The sequence below is a fragment of the Eubalaena glacialis genome, chromosome 2, assembly GCF_028564815.1.
Source record: "Eubalaena glacialis isolate mEubGla1 chromosome 2, mEubGla1.1.hap2.+ XY, whole genome shotgun sequence".
In the NCBI taxonomy this organism is placed as follows: domain Eukaryota; kingdom Metazoa; phylum Chordata; class Mammalia; order Artiodactyla; family Balaenidae; genus Eubalaena; species Eubalaena glacialis.
This window is the reverse complement of record NC_083717.1, coordinates 50,160,749-50,179,325: the sequence shown is the minus strand read 5'-3', so window position 1 is coordinate 50,179,325 and position 18,577 is coordinate 50,160,749. Positions and strand designations below refer to the sequence as shown.

Below are 18,577 nucleotides of genomic sequence, written 5' to 3'. Positions count from 1 at the left end.
ATGCTGGCACTTTCAGTGGATACTCCCAGGGAGGTCCCAAACCAGGATCAGAAAGTCTAACACTGAGCAGAGTCTACACACACATTAGTGGAGGACGCTGAATAACCGTAGATGGTGCAGGAAGAGAGCCTGGTCTGAGGATTGAGAGTGAAGTAGCCTTTAAAGAAACTGCCAGTGCCTCTGCACTGGAGAAAAACACCAGAAAGAAGGAGAAAGCAGAAGCTAGAGATGGATAGCAGGGACCCGTGGAGAAGGCAAATGGGTGGCAGAGGGCACTGAAGCTGGGCTTGGGTTTGCTTCCTCATCAGCTGGTAAGAAGGTTTCTGTTCTGGTCACATTGTGAGCAAGAAGACCAAGCAGCAGATCATCTTGTCTGTGTCTCAGGCACTGGTGGGAGAGCTTCAAAGATGGCAAAGATGAACTCATGGCAGAAAGCCAGCCATGATGACGTGGATGTAGGGCTGAGGCATTTGGGTGAATAGCCTCACTTTGCTCACCGCTGGGTCATGGGTAGTGGGTCTTGATATTTCTTGAGTTCTAGGAAGTTTAAAAGCCATTCCTTTTTTTTTTTTTTTTTTTTTTCTTTTTTGGCCATGCCACACGGCTTGCAGGATCTCAGTTTCCCAACCAGGGATTGAACCTGGGCCCCGGCAGTGAAAGCACCAAGTCCTAACCACTGGACAGCAAGGGAATTCCCTAAAAGCCATTCTTGTGCTGGAAGAGGTCCTCTTCTTCTGAACCAAGTGTTATCTTCCCCCAGGGGAAGAGCGAGGCAAGTGGGCTGAACTTCACTCAGCAGGACCACCTGAGACTGGAACCTAGGCATGGCCATTTCATGGCACATGTCCCCAGGCCAGATAGCCAACCTCTGAGCACCCATTTCCTCACCTGCAAAATGGGAATAACAGTATCGACCTCTTTGGACTGTAGGAAGAATTCAGCAAGCCACTCTGCATGAAGTGTCTGGAGCACCCAGAGCATGGTGGTTTAGAGAATTTATTCCCTCTTGCCAGAATGTATCCTGTCCTTCACTGCTGCTTCCACCAGATGGCCTTCCCAGTGACCTCCCAGGGGTGCAGCTTTTTCTCACTTTGGTTTAGGTTCCTTTCTTTCATACGTTCTCCAGAATGAAATTAATCTTTTCCTCTTCAGAGTCTCATAATGTAGCACTTCTCAGAATCTGCTTTGGGTTATGACTATCTTATTCATGAGCCATCTCCTCTCCCTACACAGGAACCCCTCCAGGGAACTGTGATATGAGAAAGAGTATATCTGGTCTTTGTCCCCAGTTCCAGGCAGAAAGCTTCAAAATTCTTGGAATTTCCGGAGCAACAGGAGTATCTTTGTTATGCTGCTGGGGTGACTCATGGTGGTCCCTTGATAGCTGCAGGATGGGATCTGGTCACCAGAAAAACCAGCCACGTGATTAGAGCGTGGGGACTTTCAGCTGCCTGACCTTCAGGGAGGGGAAGTAGACTGGAGACTGAGTTCAATCACATGGCCAGTGATTTAACCAACCTTGCCTACACAATGAAACTCCAATAAAAACTCTGCATGTGGAGGTTCCATGGCGTTTCCTGGTTGATGAATGCATTGATGTGCCAGAAGGGTGATGTGCCCTGACTCCATGGGGAGAGGGCATGAAACTTCTGCATTTGGGACCCATCCAGAATTCAACCTATATGTATCCTTCATTTTAAAAAATTGTAAGTTTAGTGCTTTTCTGAGCTCTGTGTGTCATTCTAGCAAATTATCAAAACTGTGGGGGTCATGAAAATTCCCGAATTTTCCCAAAGCACAGGTGACCTGAGGACCCCTGAAATGCAGCTGGTGTCTGAAGCGGGGGCAGTCTTGTGGAGAACTTTGCCCTTAATCTGTGAAGTCTGCGTGTACTCCAGGGGGTTAGTGTCAGAATTGTATTGCAGTACACCTGGCTGGGGTGGAATAGGAACAGGAAGAGATTCATGTGTTAGTAGACTGTTTTCCAAATCAGGAACTGAATAAATATAGGTTGAACTAAGAAGAGTTGACTTAATATTTTATATCCATATCAACATTGTTATTTCTTTGGCCTTCCTCTGATTTGGGGCAACCCCTAATATTGGGGTCTTGGTGGAAGATAGAGCCTGGCTCCCCCCACAAATGCTGAAAAGGTCAGTCTCACTGTGGCCAGGGCAGGATCAACCAATCAGGTGCACTCATCTTTGACTCTGAATCAGGAGCAAATCTCTCTGATAGAAGAAACATCCATCTTCCCAGGGTAACAATAATGCCACTGGGAGTATGCAGCAGCCAGTGCCATTGGGACAAGCTACAATAACTAGTATTCAGCTGGACGGCAACAGTGTATTCATCTACCTTGTTTCCTATGGGGTGATTTTTTGGTCCCTCTGATTAAAGTTTTGTTCATTTTTTTCTTATTCTGTTTTGTTTCCCTGCTCTCTTGGAAACCATATACTCTATTTCTACTCTTTCATAGTTACTCTTGAAATTTTGCCACACATATATAATTGGGATTTATCCCAGGGATGGAAGGATTTTTTCAATATCTGCAAATCAATCAATGTGATACACCACATTAACAAACTGAATAAAAACCATATGATCATCTCAATAGATGCAGAAAAAGCTTTTGATAAAATTCAACATCCATTTATGATAAAACTCTCCAGAACGTGGGCATAGAGGGAACATACCTCAGCATAATAAAGGCCATACATGACAAACCCACAGTGAACATCATACTCAATGGTGAAAATCTAAAAGCATTCCCTCTAAGATCAGGAACAAGATAAGGATGCCCCTCTTTCCCACTTTTATTCAATATTGTTTTGGAAGTCCTAGCCACAGCAATCAGAGAAGAAAAACAAATAAAAGGAATCCAAACTGGAAAGGAAGAAGTAAAACTTCACTGTTTGCAATGACTATACATTGAAAATCCTAAAGATACCACCAGAAAACTACTAGAGCTCATCAATGAATTCAGTAAAGTTGCAGGATACAAAATTAATATACAGAAATATGTTGCATTTCTATACACTAACAAGGAAAGATCAGAAAGAGAAATTAAGGAAACAATTCCATTTACCATTGCATCAAAAAGAATAAAATATCTAGGAATAAACCTACCTAAGGAAACAAAACCTGTACTCAGAAAACTATAAGACACTGATGAAGGAAATGGAAGATGACACAAACAGATGGACAGATATAACATGTTCTTGAATTGGAAGAAACAATATTGTTAAAATGACCATACTACCCAAGGCAATCTAGATTCAATGCAATCCCTATCAAATTACCAATGGTATTTTTCACAGAACTAGAACAAAAAAAATTTTTTTAATTTGTATGGAAACACAAAAGACCCTGAATAGCCAAAACAATCTTGAGAAAGAAGAATGGAGCTGGAAGAATCATACTCTCTGACTTCACACTATACTATAAAGCTACATTAATCAAAACAGTATGGTACTGGCACAAAAACAGACACATAGATGAATGGAACAGGATAGAAAGCCCAGAAATAAACCCCTGCACTTATGGTCAATTAATCTACAACAAAGGAGGCAAAAATATACACTGGAGAAAAGACAGTCTCTTCAATAAGTGGTGCTGGGAAAACTTGACAGCTCCATGTAAAATAATGAAATTAAAGCATTCTCCTGGGACTTCCCTGGTGGTCCAGGGGTTAAGACTCCATGCTTCCACTGTAGGGGGTGTGGGTTTGATCTCTGGCTGGGGAAGTTCCACATGCCGCCTGTGCGGTATGGCTGAAAAAAAAAAGAAAAGAAAAAAAGAACATTCTCTAATACCATATAAAAAAATAAACTGAAAATGGATTAAAGACCATATAAGACCAGACACTATAAAATTGTAAGACCAGATACTATAAAACTCCTAGAGGAAAACATAGGCATATTGCTCTCTGATATAATATATATATACAGCAATATATTTTTTGAATCCATCTTCTAATGTTAATAAAAGCAAAAAGAAACAAATGGCTAATTAAACTTAAAAGCTTTTGCACAGAAAAGGAAACCATAAACAAAATGAAAAGACAACCTACAGACTAGAGGAAAATATTTGCAAATGATGCGACCCACAAGGGATTAATTTTCAAAATATACAAACAGCTCATACAGCTCAATATCAAACAAATAAACAACCCAATCAAAAAATGGGCAGAAGACCTAAATAGACATTTCTCCAGAGAAGACATACAAATGCCCAACAGGAACATGAAAAGATGCTCAACATCACTAATTATTAGAGAAATGCAAATCAAAACTAAAATGAGGTACCACCTCACACCGGTCAGAATGGCCATCATCAGAAAGTCTACAAATAATAAATGCTGGGGAGGGTGTAGAGAAAGGGAAGCTTCTTACACTGTTGGTGGGAATAAATTGGTGCAGTCACTATGGAGAACAGTACAGAGGTTTCTTAAAAAACTAAAAATAGAGTTACCATATGAGCCAGCAATCCCACTCCTGGGCCTATATCCGGAAGAGACGAAAACTCTAATTCAAAAAGATATATGCACCCTAATGTTCATAGCAGCACTATTCACAATTGCCAAGACATGGAAACAACCTAAGTGTCCACCAACAGATGAATGGTTAAAGAGGATATGGTACATACACACAATGGAATATTACTCAGCCATAAAAAAGAATAAAATAATGCCATTTGCAGCAACACAGATGGACCTAGAGATTATCCTACTAAGTGAAGTAAGTCAGACAGAGAAAGACAAATATCATATGATATCACTTATATGTGGAATCTAAAAAAATGATACAAATGAACTTATTTATAAAATAGAAATGGACTCACAGACAAAACAAATTTACAGTTACTAAAGGGGAAAGGTGGGGAGGGATAAATTAGGAGCTTGGGATTAAAAGATACACACCACTATATATATAAAATAGATGAACAACAATGGCCTATTGTATATAGCAAAGGGAACTATATTCAATGTCTTGTAATAACCTATAATGGAAAAGAATCTGAAAAAGAATATATATATATATTCAGCTATATATATACATATATACAACTGAATCACTTTGCTGTACACCTGAAACTAATACAACATTGTAAATCAACTATACTTCAATTAATATATATATTATATATAAACATAAATATATATAATTTAACAAAGTCTGAATTTGATATCAGGATGCCTGTCTATACAAGGGCCTTAGAAGACTTATACTTCAATCACTCCTCTTAACTTCTATGCCTTCATTGTCCTATATTTTAGTTCAATCCTTTATTTTTAAACTTACAATTAGCCATTTATTATTATTATCATTATTAAAAAATAATGCTAGTTTAGATTTTACCTTTGGGCTCACAATTCCTCTTTGCATCTCACACCATCTTTCTGGGATAATTTTCCTTCCTTCTGAACGATATCCTTTACATGTTCCTTTAGGGTTGTGCCTGTTGGTAGTAAACTCTTGATGCTTGCTTTTATGCTTGCTTCATTTCATCCTTGTTTTGAAAAATAATTTTGCTGGGTAAGCAATTTCAGGTTGACAATATTTTTCTAGCATTTTGATGATGTTACTCCACTGTTTTCTAGCTTTTATTGTTGTTTTTGAAAAATTTACTCTCAGTCTAATTGTATTGTCTTTTGTAGGTGACCTGTCTTTTCCCCCGACTACTTTCAAATCTCCTTGTTTTGGTTTTCTGCAGTTTTACTATGATGTGTATATGTATTGATTTTGTTTGTTTTTGCTTGGTATATTTTATACTTCTTATCTCTGTGGATTTATGTCTTTCATCCAATTCTGCAATAGTCTCAACCATTATCTCTTTGGCTAGTGCTTTATATCATTCATTCTCTCCTTATGGAACTCCAAATAAACATATGTTCAAATATCTCATTTTATTATCCATATTTCTTAATTTCTTTTTTCATTTCCTTGTCCATCTCTTTATGCTGCCCTTTAAACAATATCATCAGAGCTATTTTCTAGTTCATTAATTTTTCTTATCTGTTTCTAAACTGCCATTTACATGTATTTCACATACCATACAATTTACTCATTTAAAGTCTATAATTCATTGCCTTCTAGTATATTCACAGAGTTGTGCAACCATCACCACAGTCAATTTTAGAACCTTTTCATCAACCCTAAAAAAAACCCATACCCATTAACAGTCACTCCCTATTTCCCCCAATCCCCCACTCACCTGCCCTAGGCAACCACTAATCTACTTTATGTCTCAATAGATTTGCTTCATCTGGACATTCATCTAAATGTAATCATACAATATGTGGTCTTTGGTGACTGGCATCTTTCACTTAGCATAATTCTAAACTGTCTTTTAAGTCATCTGTTAAATTCTTCACTTCAACAATTGTGTTTTAAATTTCTATAAGCTCTATTACTCCCTTTTTCAATTTGCCTTATCTTTTGATAGTTTTTTGCTTAGTTTTTGTGATTCTATCATTACTTCTTCAAACATTCCATATATAATTATGCTATTTTCTGATAATATCTAGCAGAATGATTTAGAACCTCAAGTTTTTGAGGTTCTAAATCTGCTTCTGCTCATTCTTACTCAGGGTAGTTTGTTTCTTTGAATATTTGGTGATCTTTGGAAATAAATGTTTAGTTTATCTTAGTTTATGGAAAATCTGAGGTTTTAAATCCTCAAGAGAAATTGCATATGCTTTGCTGGGAGTCAGGGGTGCTAGAGACCACAGGATCTCCTTTCACGGGTCTGGCTTACAGTAAGAGCCTTGGTTTCATTCTACCCCTTTTGCTAAAAACAATATTGATAATGGCACGTGCCCCCCTGCCTTTTGTGTGTTAGGGTGGGGGTGCTGACCCTCACCCCTTCAGGCTGCAGCCCTGAGTATGTGTGATGTATTTATGTGCATGGCATGACGTATATGGGCTTTCCTTTACTACTATGTGTCCAGCAATGCACAGAAGTTCTATCTTATCTAGTTTACCTACAGGGGAAGGGCCGCTCAGAGCACCTAGTTTGCCATTCTACTACCTCTTCCTGGAAACCCCCAGCCTGCTTCTGTTTCTGCCCTTCTGCCCTGATTCTCCAGCTTTATTGGTGAATCTTGAGTCTACAAAATAATCCCCTCCCTCATTCCATTTCCTGTGTGGATCTCCAAAGTCCAATTCTATTTGCCCACAACTGGGAAAACTGGCTGGTAGAATAGCTTCTTAGTAATAAGAATGAAATTTGTGAGAACCAGCAGTTGCCCTGCCATGCTCTGAGGGCTTTATGTGTATTAATTCCTGTAGTCATCACAACCTTCCCATTTTACAGATAAGAAAACTGAGGCACAAAAAGAAGGACTCAGGGCCCATTTGGGATTCAGCAGAAAAAGTCCTGTTTTTCGAGGAACTGGCTGCAAACACCCAGGAACTCATAAAGCCCTGACCTGGCCTTTTGGCATGTTGTGTGCAGCAGTGAGGCTTGGCAGTGAGTCTGGGGTTCTCTGAGTTTTTTTGCTGGTTGAAAAAAACCCAAGTTCTAACTCAAGAGTGGAGAGTTTCCTTGACCGCATCTGTGTGGACAGGCTAAAAAATGAATGCTACAGTGGCTGCAAACGCACGATTCAAGTGGTTTTGCTGCATTTTCAGCTTGACTGGGTAACTCTGAGAACAGACTCAAGACCCTACCTTTGGCTTGATCCAACAGAAGCATGAAATTGATGGTCAAGTGTGAATAAATAGCCAGCTGTGCTCTGAGCCTCTAAATGACACCGTGTGGGGACTGGTAGGAGTGGGGCAATTGCTTCAGGGAGGAGAGCTCTGTTCTACGGATGAGACCCCTCTTCACGCCCTGTCTGAGGACATGCTCTCTCCTGGCTGCTTTCTTAAAAATGAAGCCATGTTGTTTATAATTATAACCATGTATTAAGCTCTTACCCTGTGCCAGGCACTATGCTTTAAAAAAGCTGCTTTTACAGACTTACATACTTACTTGCTTCACACACATACCTCTTTTACTCCTCAGAACGACCCTGTAACATCAGCACTATTATTCCCCCATGTCATGAATGAGAACACCATGGCTGGGTGCAGTGACTTTCCCGACACTCCACAGCCAGAAGGGGTTCCCAGCTCTCAGGGCAGCAGAGCCTTCCTGGGCCACTCCCCATCCTTCCCAGGGGTGTCCCTTTAGTCTGTTTTCTTTACCACTGAGCCAGATGGCCCCCCTATGGGCAGGTGAGTCACAGCCCAAGGACAAAAAGCTAGCTCGTGTCCCAGGGCACCCAGTGTGTGTTTTCTCCCCTCCCGTGTGGATCTGGTCACCAAGGAGCCTACGTGCTGGATTTTCTCAGAACCACAGAAGGAACCAGCTGGGTCCTGCACTCCTGGGTCTCTCCCCATCCTTCCCAGGGGTGTCCCTTTAGTCTGTTTTCTTTACCACTGAGCCAGATGGCCCCCCTATGGGCAGGTGAGTCACAGCCCAAGGACAAAAAGCTAGCTCGTGTCCCAGGGCACCCAGTGTGTGTTTTCTCCCCTCCCGTGTGGATCTGGTCACCAAGGAGCCTACGTGCTGGATTTTCTCAGAACCACAGAAAGAACCAGCTGGGTCCTGCACTCCTGGGTCTGGGCTTAGAGGGTTTTTACCTTTACTGCTTCCCAGCTGGAATTCACCAGGTGCTGCCGGAAGGGCCCGAAACCTGAAACCAAAGAAAGCCTGGTTTCCTCAGGCCATGCCTTGGGCCAAGGTGTCTCTGCTTCTGTGCTGTTCTCCGCACCTCCTTGGGGACCTCTTGTGATTCCCTGGGCCATCAAGGACTCCACACACCCCCTTTCTTGTGGGGGCTTGCAACCTTGCCCATCTGGAAGCACTTTCCAAGTCCTCTTGTGTGAGGCATTGTAGGGGGGCCCTAAAGGAATGTTGGGCTGATCCACCGCCAAGTAGGAGGGCTCGAGAAGGTGTGAGCACACATGTCCAGTTAAAATGCATGTTGTGTAGAGGGACCAGAAACACACCCATTTGAATATGCCCAGTTGTTTGTTAACAAAGGTGCAAAAGCAATTCAATGGAGAGCGACAGCCTTTTAACAAATGGGGCTGGAAAAATCAGACACCCATAGGTAAAAAAAATGGATCCCTCAGCCTGCATTGTACAAAAATTAATTCAAAATTGATCAAGGACTTAAATGTAAAAAGTAAACTTATAAAACTTTTTGGGGAAAAAAAAGGGAGAAAATCTTGGGACCTAGTGTTAGGCAAAGAGTTCTTAGACTTGACACCAAATGCGTGATCCATAAAAGTCAAAACTGATAAAGTGGACCTCATCAAAATGAAAACCTTTTGTTCTGCAAAAGACCCTGTTGAGAGGATGAAAAGATACTCTGCAGACAGTTGTAAATCACATATCTGACAAAGGCATTGTATGTAAAATGTATAAGAAAACTCTCAAAACTCAACTTTAAAAGACAGTCTAGGGACTTTTCTGGTGGCGCAGTGGTTAAGAATCCGCCTGCCAATGCAGGGGACACAGGTTCTAGCCCTGGTCCGGGAAGATCCCACATGTCACAGAGCAATTAAGCCCATGCACCACAACTACTGAGCCTGCACTCTAGAGCCCACAAGCCACAACTACTGAGCCCGCATGCCACAACTACTGAAGCCCGCGCGCCTAGAGCCTGTGCTCTGCAACAAGAGAAGCCACTGCAGTGAGAAGCCTGTGCACCACAACGAAGAGTAGCCCCCGCTTGCCACAACTAGAGAAAGCCCGCACACAGCAATGAAGACCCAACGCAGCCAAAAATAAAAAATTAATTAATTAAAAAAAAAAAAAAGACAGTCCAGTTAGAAAATGGGCAAAAGACATGAAGAAACATTTCACCGAAGAGGATATACAGGTGGCAAATAAGCACATGAAAAACTTTTCAACATCATTAGCCACCAGAGAAATGCAAATTAAAATCACAATGAGGGCTTCCCTGGTGGCGCAGTGGTTGAGAGTCTGCCTGCCAATGCAGGGGACACGGGTTCGAGCCCTGGTCTGGGAGGATCCCATACGCCGCGGAGCAACTGGGCCCGTGAGCCACAACTACTGAGCCTGCGCATCTGGAGCCTGTGCTCTGCAACAAGAGAGGCTGCGATAGTGAGAGGCCCGCGCACCGCGATGAAGGGCGGCCCCCGCTCGCCGCAACTAGAGAAAGCCCTCGCACAGAAACGAAGACCCAACACAGCCAAAAATAAATAAATAAAATTTTTTAAAAAAGCCATAAAATCACAATAAGATGTCACTACACTTCTATCAGGGTGGCTAAAATAGAAATACTGGTAACACCCAAAGCTGACAAGAATGAAGAGGAACTAGGTCACACATACATTGTTGGTGGGAATGTAATGGTACTGCCACTCTGGGAAATGGTTTGACAGTTTCTTTTAAAACTGAAAGTGGACTTCCAAGCACTTGCACTGCTGGACATTTACCCCAGAGAAATGAAAACTTATTTTCACACAGAAACGTGTACACAAATGTTCACTGCAGCTTTATTTGTAATAGCCCATAGCTAGAAACCACCTCAATGTCCTTCAATGAGTGAATGGTTAAATAAACTGTGGTTCATCTAGATCATAGAATACTACTCAGCAGTGAAAAGAAAAAAGTAGACACAACCCAAGTGTCCATCAACTGATGAATAAACAAAATATGGTATTACCCATACAATGGCATACTATTTGGCAATAAAAAGAAGTGTTATGTTACAACATGGATGAACCTTGAAAACATGTTCAGTGAATGAGGCCAGTCACAAAACTGTATGATTCCATTTTTGTGAAATGTCCAGAATTGGCAACCTATAAAGACAGAAAGTAGATTAGTGGTTGCCTAGAGCTTGACTCCGTGTGTGTGTGTGTGTGTGTGTGTGTGTGTGTGTGTGTGTGTGTAGTAGGGGAGTGGGGATGAGGATTAGGGAGTCGAGTTTCTTTTTGGGGTAATGAAAATATTCTCAATTGACTGTGTTGAGAAACGCATAACTCTGTGACTACTAAAAGCCGTTGAACTGTATGCTTTAAATGAGTGAACTGTATAGCATGAGAATTATATCTCAATAAAGCCGTTAAAAAATTGCTTTAAAAGTGAAGGAATTATTGGTATAAACAACTTGGAAGAACCTCAAGGGAATTATGCTGAGTGAAAAAAAGCCAATCTCAAAAGGATACATACTGCATGATTCCATTTACATTGGGCTGGTCAAAAAGTTCATTCGGGTTTTTCCATAACCTCTTATGGGAAAACCTGAATGGATTTTTTGGCCAACCCAATACAATATTTGTAAATTATAATTTACATCTATAAACATAATTATAGAGATGAAGAACAGATTAATGGTTACCAGGAGTTAGAGATGGGGGAAAAGGGTAGGTGTGGCTATAAAGGGGTAGTTCGAAGGAGCCTTGTGATGTTGGTACAGTTATTTATCTTGACGGTGGTGGTTACACAAAGCTACACATGTGATAATACCACATAGAGTTATGCATGCATGTGCGCACACACACACACACACATACACACTGAGTTATACCAATGTCAGTATCTTAGCTTTGATATTGAAGATGTTAACATTGGAGGAGGCTGGGTGAAAGATGCAGAGGACCAGTCTATACATTTTCTTTGCAAATTCTTGTGAATCTATAATTATTTCAAAATTAGAAGTTTTAAAAAGTGTGTGATTTGGTCCAGCGTTTCTTAAATGCTAATACACATGTATATCTTATTAAAATGTAGAATCTGATCGGGCAGGTCTGGGGTGATGCTGGAGATTCTGAATTCCTAACAAGCTCCCCAGTGGTACTGATGCTACTGGCCCTTGGATCACACTTGGAATAGCAAGGCTTTGAACAACAACTAGGATCAGATACAGAGGGGAGAGAGAAGATGGGTGGGGGTGGTTAGGGAAGTCTCCTGGAGGAGGTGGCGGTGACCCAGGACTTCATGGGGGAGGAGGAGGCAGAGCGGTTGGAGGGGGTGAGCCTGGGTAAGGTGAGCCCCAGGAGAGGCCTCACTCTGGGAAAGAGCAAGAGGCTTCTGGATGAGGTATGTGGACGGAAGGGCTTGTTCCTAGAACTGGGAACACTTATTTATACTGTGTACTACTACGTAATTTAATTGCAATGAAGATTTCTAATAAAAGGCAGTTAAACAGAATTTTGCTTTGGGGAGGACAGCAAACCTCCTCTGGGACTAGCTTAGGAAACGTTTCCTGCTGCCTGGGGAGAAGGACACCGTCACCCTTTCAGTGTTGCAGCTGCTTATTTTTACGGCACCCACACCATGCAGTGACCCCGCCAAAGCTCAGGCCGTGGCCCAACGGCAGCCAAGAGTGGCCAGAGACCTCAGTGTTTGGGCTCAGGCTCCTGCTGTTGCATCTCAGCCCCACCACTTAGCATCTGGGTGACGCTGAGCAAGTTACTTAGCTTCAGTGCCTTGATTTTCTCATCTGTAAAATGCACACTAATTATAATAATCTAATAGGGTTGTTGTGCAGATTAAATGAATAAAACGGAGCATTTGCAATACTGCCTCAAACACAGGAAGCAGTGTCAGCGTTCTCCTTCATTGTTGTTATAGTTACATACCTCCTGGGACCTCTGGACAGATTAAACAATGCCATGTACAGCACGTATTGTTTCCAGAAGCTGGTAGATGCTAAACAAATGCTAAATCCTTTTTTACTGTCTCTCTGGGCAGCGTGGGATGGGCTCCAGCTAGACCCTCACTCTGCCCTGATTCTCTCTGATCATTTGATGCCACCATTTCTCAGCCCCAAACCCCCTGCCTGGGCACCGTGCCTATCAGTCAGGGGCCCTATCCTTACTTTTCCATGTTGAGATTTCATGTGTACTTTAGGCCTCTATTTCTCTCTCCAGAAATTGAGAGGCCTGTACTGGTATGCATGTGTGTATATATATATCTGCATATATATAGAAAGAGATTTATTATAAGGTATTGGCTCATGTGATTATGAAGGCTGAGAAGTCCTCAGATCTGTCTGCCATCTACAGGCTGGAGACCCAGGAAAGCCAGTGGAGTAAATTCCAGTCCAAGGCTGAAGGCTCGAGAACCAGGAGCACCAGTTTGAGGGCAGGAGAAGACTAATGTGCCAGATCATGCCTTTAGACAGAGAATTCAACCCTCCTCTGCTTTTTTATTCTATTCAGACCCTTAATGGATTAGATGAGGCCCACCCACACTGGAGAGGGCACTGCTTTACTGAGCTCACCGATTCAAATGCCAAGCTCTTCCAAAAACACCGTCACAGACACATCCAGATAATGTTTAACCAGATATCTGGGCACTCCGTGGCCAAGTCAAGTTGACACATGAAATTAACCATCACAAGACCTTTAGGATGGTGTGGCTAGGAGGAGGGACCAGGACCCTGGGGGCCTCTTCCTTCATCTCTCCTTCAGTGTGGCCCACGTGCAGAGCTCAACAGTTCCTGCCTGGCCCCTGTAGGGGAGGTCAGCCGCTGTCAGGTGGGCCTGTGACTGGTGGGCTCACTTCAGGGTGGGCACTGGGCTGCAGCTAGAGGTGGCATTCTCCAACTCAGCTTTACCTGGAACCCAGCTGAGGTTTTGAGTTCCATCTATCTGATTCCCGTGATGTATTTCTCAAATCATCAGATTCTGAGATGGAGAGGAGCTATGATTAAATACCTACCTCTGAAACCTCACCTCCACCCCAACTCCCGGACCTCAGGTCTTTAGAGCAGGAATCAGTTCTGGAGAGGGCTGTGCCTCTGAAATTCTGGAACCTCTGGGTCTAGAGCACTAGCAAGTTTGACTCACAAAGGGTAGAACTTTCTCAGGGAATAGAAAAGTGTGGGACAGGATGTCCCAGGAAGCTAGTGGTGTTTTCTGACTTTGAATCTTATAGAATAACTAAGACTGGAGTTGCCGAGCAAAAAAGAAAAAAAAGGAAAATACTGAGATTAGGGAAAAATCACTGAGAAATCAGGTACCTCCTGGGATGACTGTAGGAATACTAAAAATGCAGTGACACCAGAAAAAATCACATGCTGCTTTAGAATCATATTCAGATCAGTGCATGCAGATCATTTCTTATCTGTTTTCAATTAGGCAAAACAACTCAGCAAATGAAGGTGTGAAGCTCTTGTTTTGCAGGGTCAAACCTTACACTTTAAACTTGGCAGGCCCTCGAGTGGAACTTGTGAAAAGGGGCTGGAGAAATCTCTTGGAATCAAGAGAGGCCCTCTGGAGGGAGGCAGGTTTTCTCACTCTCCCATCGTCATTGTTTGGTGCCAGTCCGAATGTCTTGATCTTAAGGCAGTTTGTCAGAGTCCTTGTTCCCCCACCATCTGTCTACGTGCCAATTGTCTTGGTGAGATTTACACGTGAAGCAAATCCAATTAAATGAAAAGACTGCCCTTAGCAGCTCAGAGCATTTTTAATAAAAGAAGGCCACACTCCGGAAGCCAGTGAGCATTCCCAAATCGCAGCTGATTATCAGGTACTTCATCAAACAATCCAGAGTTTGCCAGCAAACCACAAGTTGACAGGACAGAGGCAGGGGTTGATGTGAGTCTAAGGCTTGCCCTGGTGCTTCAATATTCATATTTCATTTGTGGTAAGTGTCACATTTATCAGGGGTACAGTTTCCTTAGGAATTCAAGGGTAATCTGAACCAATCTCTAATACCCAAAATAACACAAATGAGAACAAGGGAGATAAAAGGTTTTCGAAAGAACTTTTTTTTTCTCAGAAGGTTAACAGGAGTTTGATTATAGTCTGAAAATATTAAGATATGTAACTTTCAATTTTCCACACACATAGGAACGCTTCTCTCTTCAATGTTTCCTTCATCCAACACAATTCAAAAACCTTAAAATACACCAAATGTGTCTGACTAAAAATAAAGAGCTTTGTGAAGAAATCAAGCCCTCCAGGGACCAGCTGTGACAACGACTGGGGGTGTCTGGGGTTGATTTTGAATGTGCTGGTGAAAGGCAGGAGTGGGTGGCTACCATTCCTTCTGAGTTGACCTTCTGGGGGTCCAAGTCTCTAACTGGTGGCCCTCAGAGGGTCCTTAGAGTTCTCTGGGTGGCTAAAAGCTCTCTAGTTTTGGGGGGGAGCTATGTGCCCCTGTCGGGGTGGGCACTGTAGATGGACTGTCTCAGCCTTATTAGGCTCCGTTCTTTCTGAGTCCCCTGCTCCCCCTTCCTTGCTATGCAGCTGTACCCCAGTGGATGCCACATGGGCCCCAGACTCCGACAGCCGGCGCCAGCCTCTGCCTCCCCCCTGATGGGCTGAAGGACAAGGTTTGAGCCTAAGCCACATGTGGGCACCTACTGTGTATGCCATTCAAGAGTTATTTGAAGTGAATGACAGGACAGAAACAGAAAAGCCTCTCTGTCCCCTGTTTTGTTTTTTTTTTTTTAATAGGGCATAGCAGGAAGTTAGCTCCATCTGGAATTATTGGAACCACCAGTTGCCACTCTTTTTTCCCCATGAGGGAACTGTTTATGACCAGTATCAGGCAAGTGCGCATTCCATGGTCAGGCTAAAAGCAGCAGCAAGTGGGAAAGCAGAAAAGTCGTCTTACCAGTCACCACCACGCAGCTGGACTGGGAATCCATGAAACCGGAGTTGGGAGCGCGCTTCTGCGCCTGCGCGGGTCAGAGGCCCGGCCCTGGGCGCTCTGAGCGCCGTGCGCCGCCCCCCCCCCCGGGCTGGTCGCGGGCCTCCCGCTGGGGTGGGGACCAACCACCCCGCCCCGCAGCGTTTTGGGGGCCCTGAAAGACTGAAGACTCCCGGGTGTGGGGCTGGGGGAGGGTGTAAGACAACCCCCTCCGAAAGCAGAAATAGCCAGCTCAGGACGCACGGGCTGCGGCAACAGAAAAGTAGAGGGTCGGAGCGCCATCAGAGTCTTTCTGGCCACTTGGGGGCGGGGTCATTTTGTTGGTCGGTATGTTCGGACGTGAGCCACGAGTCTGGCGACCAACTGTCCCAGTTTGCCTGGGACTGGGATTGGACGGGGGCTAAAAGGTGCTGAAACCCGTACAGCCCCAGCGAGTCAGGATGGTGGGGACCTTACAAGTTGTTTTGTTTAGACCTTGGCTTGATGAAATTTGGTAGCTCTTGAAACCGATTTTGCAAAATATGTTTAAAAAAAAAAAGGAAAAAGAAACCAAAACCACAGATGAAGCTTATAGTTAAAAGTGATGGTTGAAAGCACCTGCTGCCTGTAAGCTGTGGCTCCGCAGGCAAGTTAACCTGTGCCGCACCCGCTTCTCCTTGCAGCGAAATGGGGATGATCGCAGCACCGCTTCCTGGGTGGAGTCTTACCCCAGCCCACTGTCCGCATACCTCCCACAGCCCTGGGGGCGGAGGCTCACTCGGCCAGCAGTGTCTGCGTGGGCTTCCCTGGCTGTGCTCTCACCGTCCCCAATTCTGCCTGCATCAGTGCTGAATAGGGCGCTTGACTAGCTACACGCACCACTAAATGCTTTCGCATGTCACCTGGCTCTATAGCCCATTCCTCCTCCTTTTTGTGTCACAGTAACCAAAAGAGCTAACATTTGGGGCTAGTTATGCGACATCTTGACCTTTCAGACTATACTACTTAAAACAAACAAACAGCTTTTTTAAAATTAAAAATACTTTTTACAAAAGCTGTCTAATAAGAGGTACAAAAACCATCATTCTCTTTCCCCATCTGGGCATGGCCATGAGACGCTCCATCCAGGGGCGGCCAGGAGAACCCCACCACTCCCAGCATCATACTGCTTCCCCAGGTTCAGACTGCTCCTTAATAGAGGGCGTGACCTCTTCTTAATTCCATCTTCTTAATTGGCCCCCTGATAAACAGTACACCTTAATTGGGATCTCTGCCAAGGAACTAGAGTCCACCTGATGCCTTCCTGGGCCACTGAACCAACAGCCATTCCTTTTAATTGGCCCCTGGTGTGGGCTGCAGGCTTATTTACAGCAGAGAACAGGTGGGAAGTGGCATTTGCCCCCAGTGGCCTTCCCGTGCCTGCTCTGGGAAGATGGGGCCAGCTTGTTTTGCAGAGGATATAGAGAGCTTTGCATTTCACCCTATTATGAGATTAGACAATACAAAATTACAAGTTTGAGAGCAATTAACCGGTTTCTTATATTCTCACGGTTGATGTTCCCCACCACCACCTCTGGTAAATGGCTCCCCTAGTTCATGTCACTCACCTAGTCCTTCTATCAAGAGGGCTTTGCTTGTTCATCACAGTTATAAATGAGGAGATTAGATCACTAGAAATGCCCACATTTGTTAAGTTGGTTGCTGCTAAGGTCAAATTCTGATATCAACATAACTAACGAGATCTGGGTATCTAACTAGTTTACTAATGTTACTTACTAGTTTACTAATGTTACTTACGAGTTTACTAATGTTAACTTATCAGGCCTTACAACAGACTCCTCAACTGCTAAGGCTGTCCGTTTTTACCCGTGCTACTCTTCTGATAATGAAGCTGCAATTTTTACTTTTTTATTTTTTTCAGGATTTGACACGAGCCATTCCTATTTTAACTGCAACTGGGATGTGTCCTAGAATTTTCACTTTCCCGTAATTCACTTATTATGTCCTAAAATTTCCTCTAATTTTGCAGTTAATGAAAAAGAAAATGAGAGACATAAACTATTTCGACTTAGCCACAGTGACATTTTCCCCACTTGGGGGAAAGACACACACACACATTCTCATCCTCGAAAATGAGAACAATTCAGAGAAGTATGGATTTTGAGGTCTGACATTTGCACTTTTATTTCTTTTTCCACTGGAAAAACAAATGGTCTCTAACAATTGCCGATGTCAAACATAATCTTTAGGCCGATGAAATATAGTAAGCCTGAGAATGAATAGGGCAACTAAAGAGAGATGTCTTGTTTAACAAAAAGCACAGTGATCTTCCTTACAAGTTAGATTCCCGGGAGGAAAAATTTGTAATCATATTTGACTCTGGGATTAAGAGGGCAAGGTGTGACCCTCTCTCATTGAACCGGAAAGCAAGCAGCAGTGTGCACATGTTCTCACCAGGGAGGACAAATGGGGTTGCCAAGATGACAGTATCCCAAGGCCTAAAATATTTCTTGTTTTGAACCAAACATACAACGTTGTGGGGTTTGTTTTAAATTGCTTATTGGCAAGTTGTGACTTCCTGCTTAAGGAAGAAGGATTAAAAAGTTTGTTTATTGTCTTTGACACAAACAATTCTTGCAACACATTTTGTACACTTCACATAAATGAGATGTAATCAAACTGGTCAAATTCCTCTTGGGAGGAGGAGAATATAAATCAGCAAGAAGTACTGGTGGTTAAAATGATAATAATAACAACAACAACAACACTCCTCTGTCAAACATCACTGCTTCCAAATCAGCTACTTACTCTACCATAAAACATAGAACTCCTAGCCAAATTGCCTCTTGTTAAAGCACTAACAAGTTCTCCAAAAATGTCACTCTTCTAAGGTAGACTTTGGGAATCGCCCTCTCCTATTACTTTGCCTTTTCAGCTTAATAGTCCAACAGGGGTGGATACACAGTTT

At 43.1% G+C, this 18,577-nt stretch overlaps 1 protein-coding gene across 4 annotated transcripts in view; it reads right to left on the bottom strand.

Annotated features, from left to right (window-relative positions):
* Positions 1–15,640, bottom strand: part of PGPEP1L (pyroglutamyl-peptidase I like) — a 48,137-nt gene extending 32,497 nt beyond the window's left edge. For 2 of the 4 annotated variants that reach the window (XM_061179988.1, XM_061179989.1), the window contains exons 1-2: positions 15,595–15,640; positions 8,631–8,683 (exon numbers count right to left, since the gene is read on the bottom strand). In XM_061179988.1, the coding sequence (XP_061035971.1) occupies positions 8,631–8,683; positions 15,595–15,628 (87 nt within the window). In that variant the 5' untranslated portion in view covers positions 15,629–15,640. Of the gene's footprint in view, positions 1–3,582; positions 3,774–5,360; positions 5,512–8,630; positions 8,684–15,594 lie in introns of those variants that run through there. The other 2 variants (XR_009699353.1, XR_009699354.1) reach the window with 2 other exon arrangements.
* Between the last annotated feature and the right edge of the window lie 2,937 nt (positions 15,641–18,577).